The sequence below is a fragment of the Oncorhynchus mykiss genome, chromosome 5 (assembly GCF_057628025.1).
Source record: "Oncorhynchus mykiss isolate SJ-2025 chromosome 5, ASM5762802v1, whole genome shotgun sequence".
NCBI lineage: Eukaryota > Metazoa > Chordata > Actinopteri > Salmoniformes > Salmonidae > Oncorhynchus > Oncorhynchus mykiss.
This window is the reverse complement of record NC_143026.1, coordinates 26,900,967-26,923,666: the sequence shown is the minus strand read 5'-3', so window position 1 is coordinate 26,923,666 and position 22,700 is coordinate 26,900,967. Positions and strand designations below refer to the sequence as shown.

The 22,700-nt window shown below is 41.8% G+C and overlaps 1 protein-coding gene across 4 annotated transcripts; it reads left to right on the top strand.

Annotated features, from left to right (window-relative positions):
• The first annotated feature begins 210 nt into the window (after window positions 1-210).
• LOC110523513 (calcium/calmodulin-dependent protein kinase kinase 2) lies at window positions 211-22,368 on the top strand. Of its 4 annotated transcripts, XM_021602267.3 has the most exons (17): window positions 211-858; window positions 3,465-4,066; window positions 4,624-4,671; window positions 9,067-9,120; window positions 9,703-9,754; window positions 13,815-13,948; window positions 14,142-14,178; window positions 14,354-14,375; window positions 14,719-14,810; window positions 15,511-15,710; window positions 15,835-15,888; window positions 16,075-16,148; window positions 16,242-16,329; window positions 16,525-16,656; window positions 17,236-17,348; window positions 17,950-18,003; window positions 18,777-22,368. In XM_021602267.3, the coding sequence occupies exons 2-17, from the start codon at window positions 3,533-3,535 to the stop codon at window positions 18,847-18,849; spliced, it is 1,761 nt and encodes a 586-aa protein (XP_021457942.2). In that variant the 5' UTR covers window positions 211-858; window positions 3,465-3,532; the 3' UTR covers window positions 18,850-22,368. The 4 variants fall into 4 exon arrangements, with proteins under 4 accessions (XP_021457942.2, XP_021457945.2, XP_021457946.2 ...); XM_021602270.3 differs by lacking the exon at window positions 17,950-18,003; XM_021602271.3 differs by lacking the exons at window positions 17,950-18,003; window positions 18,777-22,368 and adding an exon at window positions 17,466-17,846.
• The last annotated feature ends 332 nt before the right edge of the window (window positions 22,369-22,700 follow it).

Genomic DNA, 22,700 nt, shown 5'->3' with positions numbered 1-22,700 from the left:
ATATTTGACCACCCTTTATCTGGGTTGTAAAATTACTCATGTTATATGTTACACACATACACATAAGTATGTGGACACCCCTTCAAATTAGTGCATTTGGCTATTTCAGCCACAACTGTTAATGACCGGTTTGTAGAATTGAACACACGGCCATGCAATCTCCTTAGATAAATATTGGCAGGAAAATTGGTCTTACCGAAGAGCTCCGGTGACTTACTGCTCGGTCAACTGTAAGTGCTGTTATTGTGAGGTGGAAATGTCTAGGAGCAGCAACTGCTCAGCCACGAAGTGGTAGGCCACACAAGCTCACAGAACGCGAGTGCTGAAGCAGTGTAAAAATCAGTTGTCCTCGGTTTCAACACTCACTACCGAATAACAACCTGCCTCGCAGTAACGTCGGTACAATAACTTCATCGGGAGCATCGTGAAATTGGTTTCCATGAGATGTTCGACCAGCAGTTGTCTTACATACTTTTGGTCATGTAGTGTATCGCTTTTGTACCACACGGTGGAGCCAGAAATCATCAAGGCTATATTATTCTATGCCAATAAAGGGCAATTCCATGGCAAGTTTGTTTCAGTTATGCTCCGAAAAGCTATTTTCTTTTGTGAATCTTCAGGAGAAAATAATACAACCGTTTGTTTGAGAGGGTCCATCACCCCACAGCATTGCACCCACCGGCCAAACGGTGTCTGCCCAACTGCATTGGTCCGAGAGGATTTTTGCTAACTATCAACGATACCATCGTTCTGTTTCTCTATGTAGCTAACCGGCAACATCAGCGATACTTCAATGCCTCAAGTGGCTAGCGCGCGGAACACCATTAACGTTAGTTGACAGTTACACTTTATGACAAGGTAAGTTTTTGTGCAACGATTAGCTAGTAAGTATTTCTACCACCCATCACGTTAGGGGTCGAAGGATTGTTTTTGTGAAGCGCAAGCGTCGCTTTTCCACCCAACGTATTTCTGTCTCGTGAAGCTAAGTTGGCTAGCTAACGTTAGCTCTACAACCAAATACGACGATACGTGGGGAATCTGTCGAGGTGTATTGAAAATGTAACGTTTTAATATCGCTTATATAAATATGCAATTAGCTAAACCATGACCTTATTTAGCAATAAATACCCTAAATAATAGCTAAACTATTTTAAATTGCAATCTTCTTTAGGGTTAGCTATTAACTATAACTAGCTATTAACTATAACGTTAGCTATGTAACATATCCTGTACAGCAGTAACGTTTGCTCGTTTTCTGTAAGCGGTTGTGAATGTGAACCTTGCATGGTTTTGTGTGTTGGTGTGTGCATGTACAGGTTATAAGCATCTTCCTCGGAATGAGCCACCTGGGTACCGAATTGTGGGCTTTCAGAATAACGTTGACATTTAATGCAAATTACTTCCCATTCAATTGTCAACGGGCCATATCGATAAGTCAGGCACCAAGTTGCCAAGTGTTTGCTTGCAACAACTGTTTGGGTCAAGTATATTTGAAATAGGGCTAATGGGTTCCCAGATGTTTAGCCGTCAATCCCATTGAGGCCACTGCATAAATATTACAGTAGTTACATCAGCCATAGTCTACTTGAGAGAGGAGACTCCTCTTGCCATTCACAGGGGCTTATCTGGTCTCGGGCTATAGATCAGTGACAGGGTTGATCCGTTAATGATGTTGAGAATACTCCTCTGCTACAGATGGCCCTGTGTGAGTGGTGTTGTCCTCAGATTGAAACCCCCCCAGGTCACATCATGTGACTTTTGTTATGATAAGAGCAAGTGGCACCTGGAGCAGAGTAGCATCTGTTCGTTTGCAGGCCTGGAAGCTGCTTCTTCAACGATCCAGTGTAATGAGGGATCAGTGTAGTTGAATGGTTTCAGCCTCAGATCTCTAGGAACAAGGAAGTAAATTGTCTTTGGACTCCATTTCAGCCGGCTTGACAAGAATACGGACAAGAAAATGTGTTAATATGTAACTGAAGTGTCTGTGAATATCTCAACCACGGACTGTATGTGCATTAGCATCTCATGCGAGTGGAAATAGGTATTGAGCTCTGCCTCGTCAACCATCTGAGATCAAAGTAGGTCATGGGTAGTTGACTGCACTCCAATTATAGAAAGCCTAATGTACACAGTAGGTTATGCAGGCTAGCTAGGCCTACATCTTGGGTCACAGCTCACATAGTTCCTCTACTTTCCTCAAGCTAAATCAGGCTATCAGAGTTTAGTTGTGACACCAGGGGAGGTTACAGTGCTACTCTGCTCTGAAAAGAATGAGGGGGCACTTCATTGTTGATTCTGATATCCTTTATTCTCTATGATCTGTTGAAACCGGCCCCTGTTTGATATTGTATTGTTACTTGGTGACGGAGGAAAATTCACCAGGGTTATCCAATCCACTGCATGTTCTGGAAATGTTCCTCTTCATCAAAAGATAAACACACACTACCTTGTTTTTGACTCTCCCCCAGCAGATGTAGACTGCTAGTGAGTGTGTGTGTGGGGGTGTTTAGTAGGAGGCTGTCTTGTGGATATAATGAGCTAGGGGTCAGCGGTGAAGTACAGCAGGGAGAAAGGCTGGAGAGGGAGAGCCACCACTGACAACACTGAGCTATGAGCACCCACATCAAGCTGAGTGGGAGACGGGACTGAGGGGACAGGGAGTGGTGGTGAGGCAGAGCAGGAGACACACACAGACAGCGATTATAGCGAGGCAGCTAGAGGGAGTTTTATGAATAGAGAAAATGTGAAAGAGTGTTGAAAAAGAGTCAAGGAGAGAGCAAAATAAATGTACTCCAAGAATGTGGTGGTAAAGAGAGAAGGATGGATAAGAGAAAGGGGGCCACCTGGAGGGGGCTTCTCTTCCCACACACGTTTTCCTCATTGTGATCTTGACTTGGGGACGAGTGTTTATCTGCTTTGATTTACCCTATCTATGTGGTACACTCAGCTCCCACACCCCTGAAAGGCAGAGTCAACATCAGAACAGATAATGGGCTAAGGTGGGGGGGGTAGAGGTAAACAACCTTGATTGGCTACAATAGATAACCAAACCCCTTATGGAGGCTTCAATGAGTCCAACTGTTCAGAGATGTTGTTTCTGATTCCAGCCATATTTGGAGATGTTAGCACATGGATAAACTGTATGCTAGTAATGTTGTAGCCTAGCCTAAGTCCTTACATACTTGCATTGTGTTAGCATCATCTTCCTAGGATTTGTTTCTTGGCACCTCAACTCGTTTTTGAGTTGAAAGAGCTAAAAAGTTGTTGCAGGTTGGAATTCCAGGGGGGTCTGGCTCATCTTGCTATTTTGCCCATGAGCAAGGTCAGGACCTAGGCTCTATGTCTGTCTACAGACCTGTGTTGTAACTGATAGCTTAAATTTCAGACATTATCATTTTTTTTTCAGCCTTCATGTTCTCTGTGTTGAAAGGTGAAATATTATTTTATTGTGTGTTTTCTCTCAGCTGTCTGCTCTCCTGAGGTAGACCACTGATGGAGCAGCGGCCAATAGGCTCTGGGGACAGTCTTCATCATGTTTCCGTGTGTTTCCTCCTGGCCCTCTGCTGAGCCCCCGTCGCCCTGTGGCCATGCCCCCCAGCCCACACACACTCACACACAGCCCCTGCTGTGCAGCGGCCCTGCCCCAACAATGAACCCTCACCCCCACCCTGTCCCAGACTACATGGAGTCCCTCATCGTGGTGACCGAGTACGAGCCCAAGGGAGGTGAGGAGGTGGAGGACATGGACAGCTCCGAGACCCCTGAGCCTGGCGCACCCCTCTTCAGAACCCCCTCCTGCGACCAGCTGTCCCATGCTGTGGGCCGCCCCGTGGCCCTGTTCCCCAAGCCCGAGGAGCACCGGGGAAGACTAAACCTGTCGGACAGGAAGCTGTCCCTGCAGGAGCGCTCCCAGACGGCCTCGTCTCCCTGTGGCTCCCCAGGGCTCAACGGCCACTTCATCTACCCCTCGCTGCCCTACTCGCCCATCACCTCGCCCCACTCCTCCCCCCGGCTGCCCCGTAGACCCACCGTGGAGTCTCACCGCGTCTCCATCACTGACCTGCAGGTAGGCTACGGCCTTTTACCCTCCCACTTGGTGTTTTTAATAAAACACAATTTTTGTGTTCGCCAAATTCTATGAACGCACATCAGCTGAACATGTGCATTTGTCCCCAGTGGTAAATGAAGCAGCATACTGGTATAAAGGTTGAGTCTATGTGAAGGTAAGGTCCATGGTCTCATTAGATGCCAGCTCACTCCCCATTAGATCTCAGAAACATAGTCCAGTAGACTCCATGTAGAGATGGTCTGTATCCCAAATAGCACCATATGGTCTCTGCTAGGTTGTTACCCTGCTCCTTGAACAATTCTACACTTGACTGGATGTAATCTAGCAGATCCCATTACTGATGGTTTGTACAGACTTCAATTTTGTATGTTTAGTCATGCTGACTTTTGGTAGTTTTTTTCCAAGGTTATCCATAATGAAGGTTGTGTTGGTAAGCACATTGCTTTTACATGGATTGTTGGTTCTGGTAATGCTATACTTAATGTGATGATTGTTGCAGACCAAGAAAAATGCATTAGTCAGCCAATTTCTTTTTTTTTCTCTCTCTCTCAAAGGACTGCGTGCAGCTCAACCAGTACAAGCTCAAAGATGAAATCGGAAAGGTACTGTCGTCGCTCTTCAAAGCACTTCAGATTCAGATAAACTTTATTATACCACCAGGGGGAAATTCATTTTATCATGTGCTTAAAAAGACGGTACATAAAACATGAAAACACAGAAACTACACAATAGAATTCATTAAAATGGCCTTACTGAAGCTCCACATTTAAAGTGAGAGTGCAATATGCTGTATACTCAAGGAACCAACAGGCTGTTGGTATTGGTATTATTTGGTATTTTATTAGGATCCCCATTAGCTCTTCCTGGGGGTCCACACAAAACATGAAACATAATACAGAATGACATAATACAGAACATCAACAGCTCAAGGACAGAACTACATACACTTTTTAAAATGGCACACGTTCGCTTCATATCAATGCATACACACAAACTATCTAGGTCAAATAGGGGAGAGGCGTTGTGCCGCGAGGTGTTGATTTATCTGTTTTTTGAAACTGGGTTTGCTGTTTATTTGAGCAATATGAGATGGAATGAAATTCCATGCAATAAGGGCTCTATAATACTGTACGCTTTCTTGAATTTGTTCTGGATTTGGGAACTGTGGAAAAGACCCCTGGTGGCATGTCTGGTGGGATAAGTGTGTGTGTCAGAGCTGTGTGTAAGTTGACTATGCAAACAATTTGGGATTTTCAACACATTCATGTTTCTTATAAAAATAAGTGATGCAGTCAGTCTCTCCTCAACTCTTAGCAAAGAGAGACTGGCATGTATTTATTTATAGTATTTATATCAGCCCTCTGATTACAATTAAGAGCAAAACGTGCCTCTCTGTTCTGGGCCAGCTGCAGCTAAACTAGGTATTTCCTTGCAGCACTGGACAATAATCAAGATTAGACAAAACTAGAGCCTGCAGAACTTGCTTTTTGAAGTGTGGTGTCAAAAAAGCAGAGCATCTCTAAATTATGGCCAGACCTCTCCCCATCTTTACAACCATTGAATCTAAATGTTTTGACCATGACAGTTTACAATCAAAGGTAACGCCAAGTAATTTAGTCTCCTCAACTTGTTCAACAGCCACACCATTCATTACCAGATTCAGCTGAGGTCTAGAACTTAAGGAATGATTTGTACCAAATACAATGCTCTTAGTTTTAGAGATGTTCAGGACCAGTGTTTTCCTGTCCACCCATTCCAAAACAGACTGCAACTCTTTGTTAAGGGTTTCAGTGACTTCGTTAGCTGTTGATGCTGATGCGTATGAAGCATCAACATACATGGACACACATGCTTTGTTTAATGCCAGTGGCAAGTCATTGGTAAAAATAGAAAAGAGTAGAGGGCCTAGAGAGCTGCCCTGCGGTACACCACACTTTACATATTTGACATTAGAGACGCTTCCATTAAAGATGACTCTTTTAGTTCCATTATATAGCTCTGAATCCACGATATGGCAGATGTTGAAAAGCCATAACACATACATATTGTCAACAACAGGTTATGGTCAATAGTATCAAAGGCTGTACTGAAATCTAACAATACAGCTCCCACAATCTTCTTACTATCAACGTCTTTCAACCAAGCATCAGTCATTTGTGTCAGTGCAGTACATGTTGAGTGGCCTTCTCTATAAGCATGCTGAAATTCTGTTTTGTAATTTGTTTATAGTGATATAACATTGTATTTGGTCAAACACAATTTTTTCCAACAGTTTGCTAAGAGCTGGCAGCAAGCCCTTTGGATCTGCTATTAGAACCAGTAAATTGCCACTTTACCGTTCTTGGGGAATGGCGTTACTTTGGCTTTCCTCCAGTCCTGAGGACAAAGACTTTCCTCTAGGTTCAGATTAAAGATATGACAGATAGGAGTGTCTATAGAGTCGGCTACCATCCTCAGTAGCTCTCCATCTAAGTTGTCAATTCCAGGAGGTTTGTCATTATTGATCGATAAGAATCATTTTTCTGCCTCTCCCATACTAACTTTACAAAATTAAATCTTCTAATGCTTTTCTTTTATTATTTTTTTATGGGTGAATACAGTTGCTCACTGTTCGTTGTTGGCATTTCCTGCCTAAGTTGGCCCACTTTGCCAAAGAAATAATCATTCAATTAATTGGCAACATCTAAATTTTGTGATGAATAAGCCATCTGATTCAATGAAAGATGGAGATTAATTTGTCTTTCTGCCCATAATTTCATTTAAATTATATACAAATATTTTTAACATCATCCATATAAGAGTCACAGCAAAATCTTTTGTATGATCACTAATATACTATTTTAGGTCCAGCTGTTGGAACTTTGGCTTTCCTGGATTTAGCCACTATATTGTGATCACTGCATCCAATGGGTACGGATACAGCTTTAGAACAAAGTTCTACAGTAATAGTATACATGTGATTGATACATGTGGATGATCTTGTTCCTGTAGTGTTTGTGAAAACCCTGGTAGGTTGATTAGTAACCTAAACCAGATTACAGGCACTGGTAATAGGAAGTTTCCTCTTGAGCGGACAGCTTGATGATAAACCAGTCAATATTCATGTCCCCAAGAAAGTAGACCTCTCTGTTTACATCACATACTGTACAGTATCAAGCATTTCCCACATATTCTTTAGATACTGACTGTTAGCACTTGGTGGCCTATAGCAACACCCCAAAATAAAAAGCTTTAGATGTGCCAAGTGAACCTGCAACCACAACACTTCAATAACACTTGACATAAGATCTTCTCTTAAGTATTACAGGGATATGGCTCTGAATATATATATATACAGCAACACCTCCCCCATAAGCATTTCTGTCTCTTCTATAAATGTTATATCCTTTTCTTGCTACTGCTGTATCATCAAATGAATTATCCAGGTGAGTCTCAGAAATGGCTAATATATGAATGTTATCTGATGTTACCTAGTTGTTGATTTCATGAACAGTATTGCTAAGGCTACATATATTAATATGGCCTATTTTCAGCCTTTTCCTGGGTAGCTTATCAGATAGACATAATACTGAAAAGAGCAAACAAAGCAAGAGAAAAAAAATGTACATTCTGCAGTCCATTAGTCTGTGTGTATGTGTGTGTGTGTGGGTGGGTGCGTGCACACGCACGTGCACGTGCTGTGGGGTTGAAGCTATGAACCCATAGGCTTGGCTCTCTCATCCCTTCCAGGCTTCTGGGAGGGAGGGTGGACAATGAACCTGTCGTAGCGGATGTAAGCAATGTCCCCATGAGCTCTGGCAGCCTTCATGGCTGGGATCAGTTCTTTCCTCTTCTGGTGCCCAGCTGCAGGATAGTCCTCATTGAGGAAGATATACATTCCTCTCGAGTTCTTGGCTCTTTCCAGAAACTCTACCTTGTCCTTGAACCTCAGGAACTTGACCACTATCACCTTGGCCGGTGGTGGGTTTTCCAGTCCTGTGGGCGCGCTCCACCTTTAATCTTCCTGTGGTCCATCTTCAATTTCATTTCCCTCACTTTGTCCTCCGACGCCATCCAGGTCTCATGTGGAGATTCTGCAATTCCATGTTGTTCTGCCTTGATTATCCCTTGAGATAATCTGATTTATCTGTCATTTTTTATCATGGATTCACACACAGAACTGATGTCCTCTCAATGACTTTCAGATTACTGTCATCTTGCCGTTTTCCTGTTTCAACTCATCGAGTTGACCCTGGGAGAACTGCAAACTGTTCATAGGGACTGTTGGAATAAGAGTCCCCATTTCTAACCGTTTTGATTTTATTTTGAAGAAGTCCCCATTCCTCGATCTATTTCCCACTGTGCATGTTAAAATGATGGAGGAACATTAAGGGGCAGTTGCCATCATTTTCAGTTCTCCTTGCCAGCCTTGTCCTAATTTCAAATTCCCTGAAAATCCCCGGTCCAGGGAGAGTTAGAGGAGGATGAGAGGCTGGTATAAATAGCCCTAGTCTTCTGTCCTCTCCTTGAGTAGTGTGCATGGCGCTGAGTGGGTCTGTTCTGTTCTGTGTGGAGTAGTAGACAATGGGAGCCTGTCAGGATGGAGTTGGAGAGAGTTGTGTCCTGCTATCACCTCATCTCTAGTCTGGGATGGGCTTCCTGCTGTAGCCCCAATCTGTTCTCCCAGCTGGGACGTGTGTGTGTGTGAAGGAATAGACTATCCAACTAATTTGGCTAAGCTCTGTATATGTGTGGGTAGAGAAGCTTGATAGACAAACTAGATTGTGGTGCACTAATTAGGCACACATCTAAGATGTGGGTGGGTAGATTTGAATTGGACTGTTGATTTTGAATCTGCTCCTCATTGAGAGTACTCAGTCCATACATTTCCGATGGGTCAACTTGGGATACATATTCTACGTGTGCGTGCATCCGTGTTTGTAGTTTTTATTTGTGTGGATGATTGACAGCTGCTGAATGTCACACTCTGTCTAACTGTTCTCCTGTTCTCTGACAAGGGCTCATATGGTGTTGTCAAGCTGGCCTACAATGAAGACGACAACACCTACTATGTGAGTCCTGTTGGTCACCGTACACACACACACACACACACACACTCTCTCACTGTCATCATTTGGACTGATCGCTATGTAGTGTTGTCACGATACCATTATCGCCATACTCAGAGGTATCGTGGCAAAGAAACAAAAAATGAAGCGGCCCAAATTTTCTTGAGGAAAACAACCCTAATGTTAGAAACAAGCAGCCTTATGTTGTCACGCAGATCACATGTTTATTTTCCAAGCTATATTACACAATATGTTACATACAGTAGGTTTTTTAAAGGACCAAACAGTTTAGTCTGCTTTGTGTTTACCTTTTTGCCATGTAAAATCCGGTATTGTAGTATCGCGATACTGTTATCATGACAACCCTATCGCTATGAGGTGTGACAGTATGTGAAGCATAACAGAGACAATTGGTTGTTCTGTAATGTGTTTTTTGTATTGTGTAAAAGTGGGGTTATGTTTCACATCTACTTCCTCTATCCAGAGAAGCATGTAACTACACTCCTTTTTACTGTACGTCTCTCCATACTTTGATGTCAGACTTCTATCCTCCTCCCTCCCTCTCTTTCTCCTCCCCTCCTCCAGGCAATGAAAGTGCTGTCCAAGAAGAGGCTGATGAGGCAGGCAGGTTTCCCACGTAAGTACAGAGCCTAGGGCAGATAGTCAATCCACCAGAGAGTACATAGCCTAGTGCTTGGACGATAAACGCAAAATTACCGACATTGCCTTCCTCTTACCGAAGCATTTTCCGTACGTGAGTAGTTTTCTGTGATTCTGCTACACAACGTTCATGTAGATTGTTCTAAAACCTATGCATTATGTTGATTCCTGCTTTGGAAGTATCTGCCTGGAAAGATACAGAGCAGCAGGAGCAACCCAGTGTGTCAAAAACACTTTGAAATTTGACGTTTAAGCAACTTAGAAATGTGGATAAACATCAGAATCCGAAGTCAAATTGGTAAAACCATGAGATCTTGTTGTTCATCAAGAAGCCTAGGCCTAGCGCTGGAAAGTTTTTGTATGTCATTAGCCTACATTTACTAATAGATTCATTAATTAGCCTACATGGCTATATAGCAAAAATATAATATTTAGAGTTAGCATTCTTGTTAAGGGTTTTGAGTTCCCACGTCCTCAAATGGTGAATAATATGGCCTATAGTGCACAAAGAGGTACCATAAGCCGCCTCCAAAGTAGTTTTAGAGAATTTGGCAGTACATCCAACCGGTCTCACAACCGCAGACCATGTGTAACCATTGTAACGGTTTTGACTTGAGGTTATTATTTATAGGGGTGCCAGGTAGGTTGTGCCTACCAGAGAAAACATTGGTTTCTCCTTTTAGTTTGGGAGGGAATGAGTCCCATCTGGTCCGTCAAGTCTACACCAATACAAAGGACTTATGTAAAAGTCAGGATGGAAATAAACTTTTCATAAACCCTTAAAACATTGAAAAGAACTTCAAAAACAACTATATTATTTCGCGTGGGTTGTATTAGCAACATCAATGATTACACACACATAATAATATAACACAATGAGTTCTGGTTCCTCCAGAAATGTCCTGTACCTCGGGCCTAAAAAGAGTCCAGCCCGGTAAAGGAGTTCAGTGAACTCAAGTGACTTTTGTCACGTAATGTTTGTCCGTTCATTCCGTGTAGCGTAAACCCAGTATTAATCATACAATCAATATAACAATTATTTTACCACAGAACTTTAAAGCGTATCAACTCTTACTAAGTCCTCAACTACAACTAACGACATAAATCATCACTGTATACATCACATCAAAACAAATGAAATACCGTATACAAAAAGGTGGTAGTCAGTCGGTCAGTCAGACAATCCAATCCGCCAACAGATCTCCAGCGGAGAAAGGCCACGAAGAACGGAGAGGTGTAGTCCACGGACGCAAAGAGTGGATCCGATCCTGGGTAAATTCTTAGGCTACAAAACACACGTTTAACGGCAACAAAACAAACCGAATAGAGAAGCTTCGGAACTGAGGGTTGAACACATCCTCATTCACGTCTCCATCACAACCCCACTTTGCGCAGCTGATGCTGGCTATTTAATTGGGAATTAAAGGGAAAGCACCCTATTGGAAGGATAAGCACTGAGACTGTTCAGAATAATTCAGGGCCGTCACACCATACCAGCCCAGGACCTCCACATCTGGATTCTACACCTGTGGGATCTTCTGAGACCAACGACCCAGGCACAAACGGTCAGAAACCTCAGGCAAACTCATCTGTGTGTACATTGTCCTCACCAGGTTCTTGACCTGACTGCAGATCAGCGTCGTTAACTGACTTTACTGGGCAAATGCTCACCTTTGATGGCTACTGGCACGCTGGAGAAGTGTGCTTTTCACAGATGAATCCCCGTTTCAGCTGACAACATGCATGGCATCGTTTGGGCAAGCGGTTTGCTGATGTGAACTTTGTGAACAAAGTACCCCGTGATGGCGGTGGGTTTATGGTATAGGCAGGCATAAGATTCGGACAACGAACACAATGGCATTTTATCTATGGCTATTTGAATGCACATAGATAGTGTGACGAGATCCTGAGGCCCATTGTCGTGCCATTCATCCACTACCATCCCCTCATGTTTCAGTGTTATAATGCACGGCCCATGTTGCAAGGATTTGTACACAATAACCGGAAGCTGAAAATGTCCCAGTTCTTCCAAGACCTGCGCACTCACCAGACATGTCACCCATTGAGCCTGTTTGGGATGCCCTGGATCGACGTGCATGACAGTGTGTTTTAGTTCCCGACAATATGCAGCAACTTCACATAGCCATTGAAGAGTTGTACAACATTACACAGGCCACAATCAACAGCCTGATCAACTCTATGCGAAGATGTGTCACGCTGCATGAAGCAAATGGTGGTCACACCAGATACTGGCTGGTTTTCTGATCTACGCCCCCACTTCTTTAAAATGTTTTTTATTTAACCCTGGAATGTAATGAAATTCAGAAAATCTGGAAATCAGCATTTCTCCTACAACTTTTAAAAGGGGGAGATCCAACTCTTTTAAATAATTATAGGCCAATCTCAAAGCTGTCACCCCTGGTGAAAATACTTGTAACCCTTGTGAGTGAACAGCTAAAATACTTTTTATTTACTAACTCTATTTTATCAATGTACCAATCGGCCTTCAAGAAGAAGCATAGCACAATTACAGCAGCCATGAACGTTTTAAATGATATCACTGAAAACAGCACTGTGTCTCACTTTTTATTGATCTCTCTAAGGCTTTTGATACAGTTGATCATGCTATACTAAGGCAGAGATTGTCGAGTGTAGGTCTTTCAGAGCATGCAGTTGCATGGTTTGCTAACTATCTGTCTGATAGAACTCAGTGCACTCATTTTGATGGGCTTATGTCTGTTAAATTGTCTGTCTTGAATGGTGCGCCCCAAGGCTCTGTACTCAGTCCTCTCTTATTCACTATTTATATAAATGATTTAGACAAAAATGTCTAAAATGCGCAACTTCATTTTTATGCTAATGATACTGTTATTTACTGTTGTGCCTCATCTCTTACAAAAGCTTTCCAAAACTTGCAAACTGCTTTTTATACTGTTCAACATACCTTGTGTCAATTTAAGCTTATCCTCAATACTGACAAAACTAAACTAATGGTGTTTTCTAAAGCAAGAAATAGACCTCTAAACCTTTCACCTATTACTTACTACCTGTCAGGGCAAGGATATTGAGGTTGTAACCTCATATAAATATCTTGGAATTTTAATTGATGATGTTTTTGAGATCAATTGACACCCTTTACCATGGCACTTTGAGATTTATTTTAAACTGCAAAACCCTTACGCACCACTACACTTTGTATACCAGGGTTTGCTGGCCTTCTCTAGTCACTCGTAGGCTCAGTCACTGGTATACTTTTATTTACAAAGCCATTTGGGGTTTACTACCTTTTTATTTGGCCATTTTTATTGTTCAGAAATGTGGTGGGTACTCTCTTCGTTCGCTGGACTTTATCCTGCTAACTGTTCCAAATATCTGAACTGAATTTGGTAAAAGGGCTTTTATGTACTCTGCGCCATCGTCTTGGAACACCTTGCAAAATACTTTTAAACTGGAAGAACTTGTCCCGATTGGTATTTTTAAATCACTGATGAAGAGACTGATTCCCTGACCTTTCAATGTTTTTAATTTGATGTTTTTGATTTTGTTATACTCTTGTGAATTCTATGGTTTTTACTAGATTACTTGTAGTTTTTCATGTTGTTTGTCTGTAATTTTTGTAATGACTTGGTGTAATTTTTGTAATGACTTGGTGCTGCCTATCTTGGCCAGGACGCTCTTGAAAAATATATGTTTTAAATCTCAATGAGCCCTTCCTGGTTAAAAAAAAAAAAATATATATATATATATTTTTTTTAAATGTGTCTGACCAACTGATGCATATCTGATGCATATCCATGAATTAGGCCCTAATGAATTTATTTAAATTGACAGATTTTTTTTTTATATGAACTCTAATTGTAAAATCTTTGTAATTGTTTCATGTTGCGTTTTATATTTTTGTTCAGTGTAGTTACATTTATCACAATATGACTTTTTGTCCATATCACCCGGCTCTACTAGCTAGTGCACTACATTGGGATTCTGCTGCTGTAGACTAACAAGGCCACTACACTCTCTTTGCTCCTGTCCACCTGCAGGGAGACCACCCCCCCGCGGCGCCAAAGCAGCCCCTGAAGGCTCCCCTCAGCCCAAAGGACCCCTGGAACGGGTCTACCAGGAGATTGCCATCCTGAAAAAGCTGGACCATCCCAATGTTGTGAAACTAGTAGAGGTGAGGCTCTGCAATTTGGATGGTGTTGGTCCTCTTAACTCAAACTCCTTGTGTACTGCCAATACATTATACAATATCATTGAGACTGCTTAGTCTGCACTGTGTCCTCAACCCTGTCAGTGATTGCACGTTTACTTGTGTTTACCACTGACTGCTAGTAGTGTTCCTCTCACCTGCTTTCTTCTCCTGCCAGGTTCTGGATGACCCTGGTGAGGACCATCTGTACATGGGTAAGATTGGCCTGATTCTCGCTCTGCCTGGCAATCCGCACACACACACACACACACGTCCCACTCACGTCCTAATCAGACCTACACACAAGTTAAATTATTTCCCGAAGCTATTCTAAATAGCGTTGTTGATGATGATGTTGTAGTAATGATGGCATCTTTGTTCTGTTCACAGTGTTTGAGCTGGTCAAACAGGGGTAAGTTAAGTTTTTTTACTGTAATCATTACAGGCTGGAATGAGCCTAATCTCTGAAGCACTGACATAGGGCCCTATAAAATCTGTAATTTTCCCAAAAGTCAGTTCTCTTTCCAGGTTTCATTTTTTCCCAGTTTTCATGTTCAATACATTTAGTTGATTTCATGTTCAATACATTTAGTTGATTCTCTAGTATACTCAATATTTTTTTTGGACATTGTTGAATTCCGTTTTAATGTCTGGATGGCGTGATTTCGTCCGCGTTCTCAGCATCGCAGATTATACAGTGCCCTACTGTAACGCTCTCTCTGTGTGTGTGTCTGTGGGTATGTTTACGTGCGTAGGGCTGTGATGGAAGAGATGCCCACAGACAAGCCGCTGAATGAAGACCAGGCACGGTTCTACTTCCAAGACCTGCTCAGGGGGATTGAGTTCTGTGAGTGGGTTCTCTTCTCTAATCTCAGAACTGTCTCTACCTCTCTTTAGACGCCCACTGCCTTCTTTCCCCGACGCACATCATCTCAGTGGCTTTTAGAGGCATTATTGCACTCAAACAGGACCTTATTCCCTATATAGTGCACTACTTTTGACCAGAGACTTTACATTACATTTTCTTTTGACCAGAGCCTATGGTGCCTATGGTGCTCTGGTCAAAGTAGTGCGCTATATAGGGAAAATTGTTCAGTTTGGGAAGCACCCCAAGACTTACCACTAGCTCTGTATTCTACCAGAGCAGTACAGACAGAGATGTGGAGGGAGGGAGATGCACTGTATGTGCACTAGAAGCAGCACTCAAAACCTCTCTCCCTCTCCCTTATACTACTTAGTTAACCTCCCTTCACTAACAGACAAGGTAAGAATCCTTATGTACCTGTATCATCAGGATGTATTATACTAAGGCGTGTATGTAACAGATTGAGATCGTACAAAATAAACTCACCCATAGCTTGAAATGTTGCTAATTGCGGCATTAAATCGGATCCTTTTCAGTGGCGCAAATGGTTAGTATGCTGCCAAGCAGGCAGGTGTTTGCGAGCAGAGAGTAACTAGTTCGAGCCATGGACAGGGACAGTGAAGGAAGCGATACTGTTAGCAGCACAGTGATGCCGGTTACATGTGTTGTTGTGCTTTTCCAGTGCATTACCAGAGGATCATCCACCGGGACATCAAGCCCTCTAACCTCCTAGTTGGGGAGGACGGTCATATTAAGATCGCTGACTTTGGGGTCAGTAACCAGTTTGAGGGGGCAGACGCCCTTCTGACCAGCACGGTGGGCACGCCCGCCTTCCTCGCCCCAGAGACCCTCTCCGAGACCAGGAAGAACTTCTCTGGCAAGGTGAATGTCACCCTCTGGAGGGCTCTTTGGAAATTCAATATTTTCCTCTGGAATTCCCATAGGGCAACTCGTATGGGACAACTGAATGATATGGGTTTAAGTCCATTTCTGTTTCTTCTTGTAGGCATTGGATATTTGGGCCATGGGAGTGACGCTCTATTGTTTCGTGTTTGGAGTGGTAAACCTCTAACCTCTTTCCTTAACTGTGATGCACATATAACCTCACAATCCACATCGCATAATGCAAGGTCAGGTTTAACACTGATACTGAACAGTTTAACGTTTACATTTTGATACATCATTGTTCACCTAACATGTTCACTTTTGACAACTGAGTGAACTGTAATTTTACTCACATCAACAGTGTCCCTTTATGGATGAACGCATCCTTAGTCTTCATCAGAAGATCAAGACCCAGCCAGTGGAGCTGCCAGAGCAGTGAGTACTCCATTCAACTCTACTGGGAGTAATATGATCCATTCCAAATGGATGACCATAAGCATAAGTATTCCTCTTGTTGTGACCCTACAGTGCAGACATATCTGACGATCTGAAAGATCTGCTACTGAAGATGCTGGACAAGAATCCAGAGAGCAGGATATCAATACCACAGATTAAGGTTTGCTTCTTTGTGATTATCTTAATATTGTGTGTGTGTGTGTGTGTGTGTGTGTGTGTGTGTGTGTGTGTGTGTGTGTCGAAGTAAGTAATCTCAAGCAATGTTTCAGAAATCCATTATTTTATTCCTGATTAATACATTTGTGTGTATGTGTGTGCTTACATGATGTTGAGATTGTCTCTCTGCTCCTTCCAGGTGCACCCGTGGGTGACGAGGCACGGAGCGGAACCCCTCCCTCTGGAGGATGATAACTGCTCCATGCTGATTGAGGTGACCGAGGAGGAGGTGGAGAACTCTGTCAAACACATCCCCAGTCTGGCCACTGTGGTGAGTGGTGGGAGGAGGACACACACAGGCCACACTGCCCTGCCTTTAACACTAGATTAAACATGATAGCACTGGATGAAAGGCTCAGAATTCACACTCAGGCTCATTTTACTGCAGGCAGTTTCTTGCTGTCCTGGAACATGAGGTCATACTTTGCAGTTCACAAAAGATACCCTGTTACGAATGTTCATTTATTGGTTTAATATGTTTTCCTTTCAGCTCTTTGATTATTTCATCTACCTTACTGTCATAGAATTCGGTAATTAAACTGTTGCTACCGAAGAAGTTATAGGGTTATTATGGCGTGAGTGCAACTTGATATAAAGTGTTGCTAAATATCTAACTAATAAAATACTTTGTTTCAACTATAACCAAGAAAAGTGAAAGTAGGACTATGGACAATGAATGATCTGCTCATAGCCACCCTGTGACGTGTTTCATTCTCTATGGTATAGCCCTTTCAAAAAGCCCAGGACATAATACAGTCTGAAATCTGATGATGTTCCCCTAAAAAGCCACTGACACAATACAATATCACTCAGAGTTGTGTGGTCAGACGACTGATGTCTGTGTCTGTAGATCCTGGTGAGGACCATGCTGAGGAAGCGCTCCTTTGGGAACCCCTTTGACTGGGGCCGTCAGAGGACCGAGGACAGAGGCACCAGTCTATCTGCACCGGGACACATGCTCACGTAAGTCCCCCTCTTAGGCCTTTTACATTGCTCTCTAGTCAGTGGATGAAAAGTATTTTAAAAGCACTTAGGGTTGCAAAATTCCATTAACTTTACCCAAATTCCCGTTTTTTCCAGAAATCCTGGTTGGAAGATTCTGGATTTTCTGCTTTTTCTGGAAAACCTGGGAATTTAGGGAAAGTTGCCAGAATTTTGCAACTCTAAAAGCAGCAGGGTTGGGGTCAAAACCAAAATTCCAATTCCAAATGTTCCTCATTGAAAAGCATTGAAGAGAATTGGAATTTCAATGTACTTCTTGAATGGACTGGAATTGAAAAGGAATTCCCCCTAACTCTGAGAAGCAGTTGGTGGTTTTTAATAAATGTCATGTAGCTTCATATAACTCTGGAGAAGCTCTGCTACGGGCTTTTTTGTACATGGGCAACTTTCCTAACTAATCTGATCTTGCAAAATGATGCTCCTTTTTATTCTCATTCAATAAAAGTAGGATGTCACATAGAGAGTGTTAAGATTTCTTCTCTCCCTGCGCGACCAATGATATGCTTGCCGGCACTTGCTGTGGCAGCTTCTTTATCTGTCTCCCCCCTCTCCTGCCCACCAGCAAAGGGAGAGCGGCCAATGTGAGATACTGCTACATTCATAGTAACCAAAGAAGGTAGAAGACTATGGGCCTGCCACGGCCTTGCTTGCCTATCTATCTCAGTACTATTTAAGTGATATGAAACACACTTAAGTCCATAGGCATGAATGGTGTTAGTTTGTCAAGTGCTCCTGTGTAACAGTTTAACATGGAGTCAATTAAATAATTATAGCCAATACACAGGGGTACTTGAAGGCATGTCTGGGAACCTCTTGCTGATCCCCAACTGCACTAGTATCTGTTATGAAGTGGGGTTGCCTACTACCGAGCGCAAATGTAGGTGTTTTTGGCCAAGTGTGTACTGTACAGCAATGAGCACAAACCGTCAACTTAGAATCTCATTGTCTAAACTCTGATTGTAATGAACTTCATAACATGATCAAGGTCAACCAGCCTGACTCAATCCTTGGCCAAGTACTACATAATTGTAGCCTAAACACTTTGCCTGTGAAAACCCTGAATTCAATTTGGCTAAAGTATCTGGTAAAAATAAAAATACATGGGTTTCTGATTCCTCTGCATGCAGCACAACAATAGCCTCCTCCCTCGCCCAAGGACATACCAGTGAATTACTTTCATGTTTTTTGTGTGTGTATGACCTGAATGTTCGACTAACAGCTTGCTAAGTTCCCTCTGCTTGCTCTCTCCAGTTATGTAACAAGTAAATGGTTCAACTGAGTTTCCCAGCTAAACGGAGGTTAACTAACCATCTCTGCAGTGATAGAATTGACACAGGTACTTAGCACTGATGGCTGTATTAAATTCTGCTCCTCCGATCTGTTTCCTAGGAAACAAGCGAGCATGGAGGGCATGAGAAGTATGGACCTGCCCTTCGTGGGAGAAGATGAGGCTCTTTCCTGATGCCGTGTGGTTTTTAAGCGCGAGGGTTGGGGCATGCTAGTGACTCGACTTGCAGTCCGCCCTCAAGCCCACCCTTCACTCACTGCTATGTTATGTTGTGGCAGCCACCAATGTTTTTGTTTTTTTAGGTGGACGGGACTGTTGGAAGAGCTCCATGACTTGTATAGAGACGTGACTGGAGCCTGGACACCCTTCTGGGGGAAGCTCCCTTATTGTCACTCTGTAATGCATGCTCATGTTTCTAGTCATAGCATGCTCTGTCTCAGGCCTCTGATGTACAGGTCTGTTTGCCTAGGTACCTGTGTTTCTCCATCTCCACCATTTGAAAAGACTCACGTTTAATGCAGAGGTAAGTGGGAGGGGGTGTTTATGGATGGTTGTACATTTCAAAGGGTGACTCCTGGTCCCCACATTTCAGCAGAGCAGAGTACTTGACTATGTTTGTCTGTACCACTCATCAATGTGGACAGTTTAGGAACATTCATGTTTTCAGTGGAAACCTGTATAGGAGAGGTTTATTGAGATGAAAAAGGTTTACTACATTCATAGTATGCATGTGTGTCTGTTGATTTCTCAATGCAAACATTGTAGGTGCGACACAAGTTGCACATTAATAGAATTAGTTGTTGCTGAACAATCTATTTGTTTTATTAAGTCCTCACAAATGATTCATTGTAAAATGTCTCCCAGTTACCACAACTGGTGAAGAGCTTTTAAAAACGTAATGTAACTAAATGTTTCTAATATATGTGTTTAGCAAAGGGGATGATACAGTGTTGAAGCTGAAATCAAAATCACGTTTGTTTCTTTTTATATGGTAATAGATTTACAGATCTCATTTTCAGAACACCAAAAAGGAAATGGTTATCATATTTTGTAAAGTAATATCATTCATAGAGAAACAAACACCTTTTAAATAAGTGCATTGCAATGTCATTGTGAAATTGTATGAATTACTGGCACTTACAAATGAATTTTAATACCAAGCGTATAGCCTAGTGCGGCTGCAGACCTCTTGTACAATCTATGCATGACATATCCCTTATGGAAATGTTGGAATTAGTTTGACATGGATAAAGTTGTCATCAGATATGGTAAGATACAAATGAGATGGTAGAACTTCGACATTGCCAGTAGAGTGCAATCTTTTTAAATTCTCTGCTTTTTCTCCATTTTTAGATGAGCCCAAAGTGGTGGAATAATCTCCCCAGTTCTCTAGTGGCATGTGTTTTTAACATCTTGCCCCGTTTTGCATATAGTTAGACAATGTTGGTGTACAGATCACTTCAGTCACTGAACATGTTTATGATTCCATAAGATATTATTGAAACAACAGTAATTCAACAATGAATGCTTCCACATAGTGATTATTTCAGCACCAAAGTGTCATTTTCTTGCATGTCACTGCTGTATGTGAAAACACGGTATGTTGTGTTTTTTAAGACTTACTATGCACTCCGTTGCAATGCTGGACCCTCAGTCAGCCTGTCATGTATGCTGTGTTCGATGGTATCTGAGTGAGGAGGTCTCTATAGCTGACCACTTACGGTGGTATTCAAGTATTCATACCTCTTGACTTGTTCCACATTTTGTTGTGTTACAGCTGGAATTAAAAATGAATTAAATAGTTTTTTTTCTCACCCATTTACACACAAAATGTACGCAAATGTATTGAAAATTAAGTACAGAAATAGCTCATTTACATAAGTATTCACACCCTTCAGTCAATGCATGCTAGAATCACCTTTGGCAGTGATTACAACTGAGTTTCTGGGTAAGCATCTAAGAGCGTTGTACACCTGGATTGTAGTATTGGCCCATTATTCTTTACAAAAATGTTCAAGCTCTGTCATATTGGTTGTTGATCATTGCTCGACAACCATTTTCATGTTTTACCATAGATTTTCAAGCAGGTTTAAGCCACAACTGTAAAAATTCACTGTCTTGATAAACAGCTCCATAATTGATTCTCCAGGCCTTGTGTTTTAAGTTATTGTCCTGCTGAAAGGTGAATTCATCACTCAGTGTCTGGTGGAAAGCAGACTGAACCAGGTTTTCCTCTAGGATTTTGCCTGTGCTTAGCTCCATTTCATTTATATATATTTTTTTTATTATTATTTTTTTTACCCATCTACCAATAGGTGCTCTTTACAAGGCATTGGAAAATCTCCCTGGTCTTTGTGTTTGAAATTCACTGCTCGACTGAGTGACCTTACAGATAATGGTATGTGTTGGGTATAGAGATTAGGTAGTTATTAAAAATCATTTTAAACACTATTGTTGCACACAGCATGAGTCCATCCAACTTATTTTGACTGACTTGTTAAGCTAATTGTTACTCCTGAACTTTAGGCTTACCATAACAAAGGGGTTGAATACTTATTGACTCAAAACATTTCAGCTTTTAATTTGAAACTTTTGAAAAACATAATTCCACATTGACATTATGGGTTATTGGGTGTAGGTCAGTGACCATAAATCGCAATTTAATCCGTTTTAAATTCAGGCTGTAACAACAAAATATGGAAGAAGTAAGTACTTTCTGTGAATACTTTCTGAAGGAACTGTAGTATAAAAGTACCTGTTTGTGAGATAGCGATCTAACCATCTTGTCAAATGTTCAGGGGGGGCCCTTTTGAAAATAATGTAACATTTAAATTATGAATAAGATACTGATGAAAATTACAAGATCAGTCCAAATAAAATAAATAAAAAAAAATATTCTAATTCTGGATGAACACAGTCATGATTCACAACCAGGGGAGCAACTTTGGTTTTAGAAGTGGGGGTTACATATCTTTATTTTTTTTAAATCCATGGATAAACACTCCAAACGGCCTACCCAACTGCTCGGAGGTATCCGCATGGTCCTAAAGCAAAGCACACTGCACCGTTGCCTCGTTTTGTATCACATTCCAATGATAAAACTGGGGGGGACAAAAATGCAAATTCAGAATGTGGGGGCTGACTGGTCCCAGTGAAGGTTGTGCCCCTGCTTACAATTAAAAGTGTTCTCTTTTCTCTTTGTGTCAAACTGTATAGTACAAAATATGTTCTGATATAACCCACCATCGTGGGTTTAAGTTAAACTGTTGAAAATGTCGAAGACAAACCATATTTTATCACCCCTCCACATGAAAGTGCTCCCTTCTCCTAAGAACAACATATCGAAGAAGAGGTTGGGTTTGACTACAGGGTTAAATTAAATTCTACCCCCAGAATGCTGTATGATATTTGTTTTTATACATATATTTAATCTTCGCTTTTTGTTTCATCACAATCTGTGCCCTATTTTATAGAAAGGGCTAGGATTACATTTACTGTCCATATCACACAATGTCATCCATTGTAGTGAGACGTTGGGGCCTCTACCCAAATGCATGCCAACATACTGTAAACATACCATTGAATTGTTATAGCATGACAGAGCTTCTCACAAAACGGGAGCTCATAATGAATGATTCTATTCATCTTGCTTCCAGTTCTTTATTTGAATAAATTGCAGTTGCCTTTCTGCAATGTGTGTCCTGTCACATTATTGTTGAGTATTTTTTGCAGAAGCGTATTGTGCACTTGTTTTTTCGGGCCATCATAGGTGTAATGCCCAATGATGTGTATACATTGGTAATGGCCAAATTTTATGCAGCTACATCAACTTTTACTTTACACAAAAATGACCACCAGAGGGCATCCTATCCCATTTCATGATACAGGATACACTCTGCACATTCACTGCCTTGGTTAAATAAAATTAGCCTATAGCTGAATAATACTTCTCATTAATCAAGATAAGCCTAATAGGTGAATGTATTATCAGATTTGTACAAACCAGCTTTAAGCAAACTTGTTGA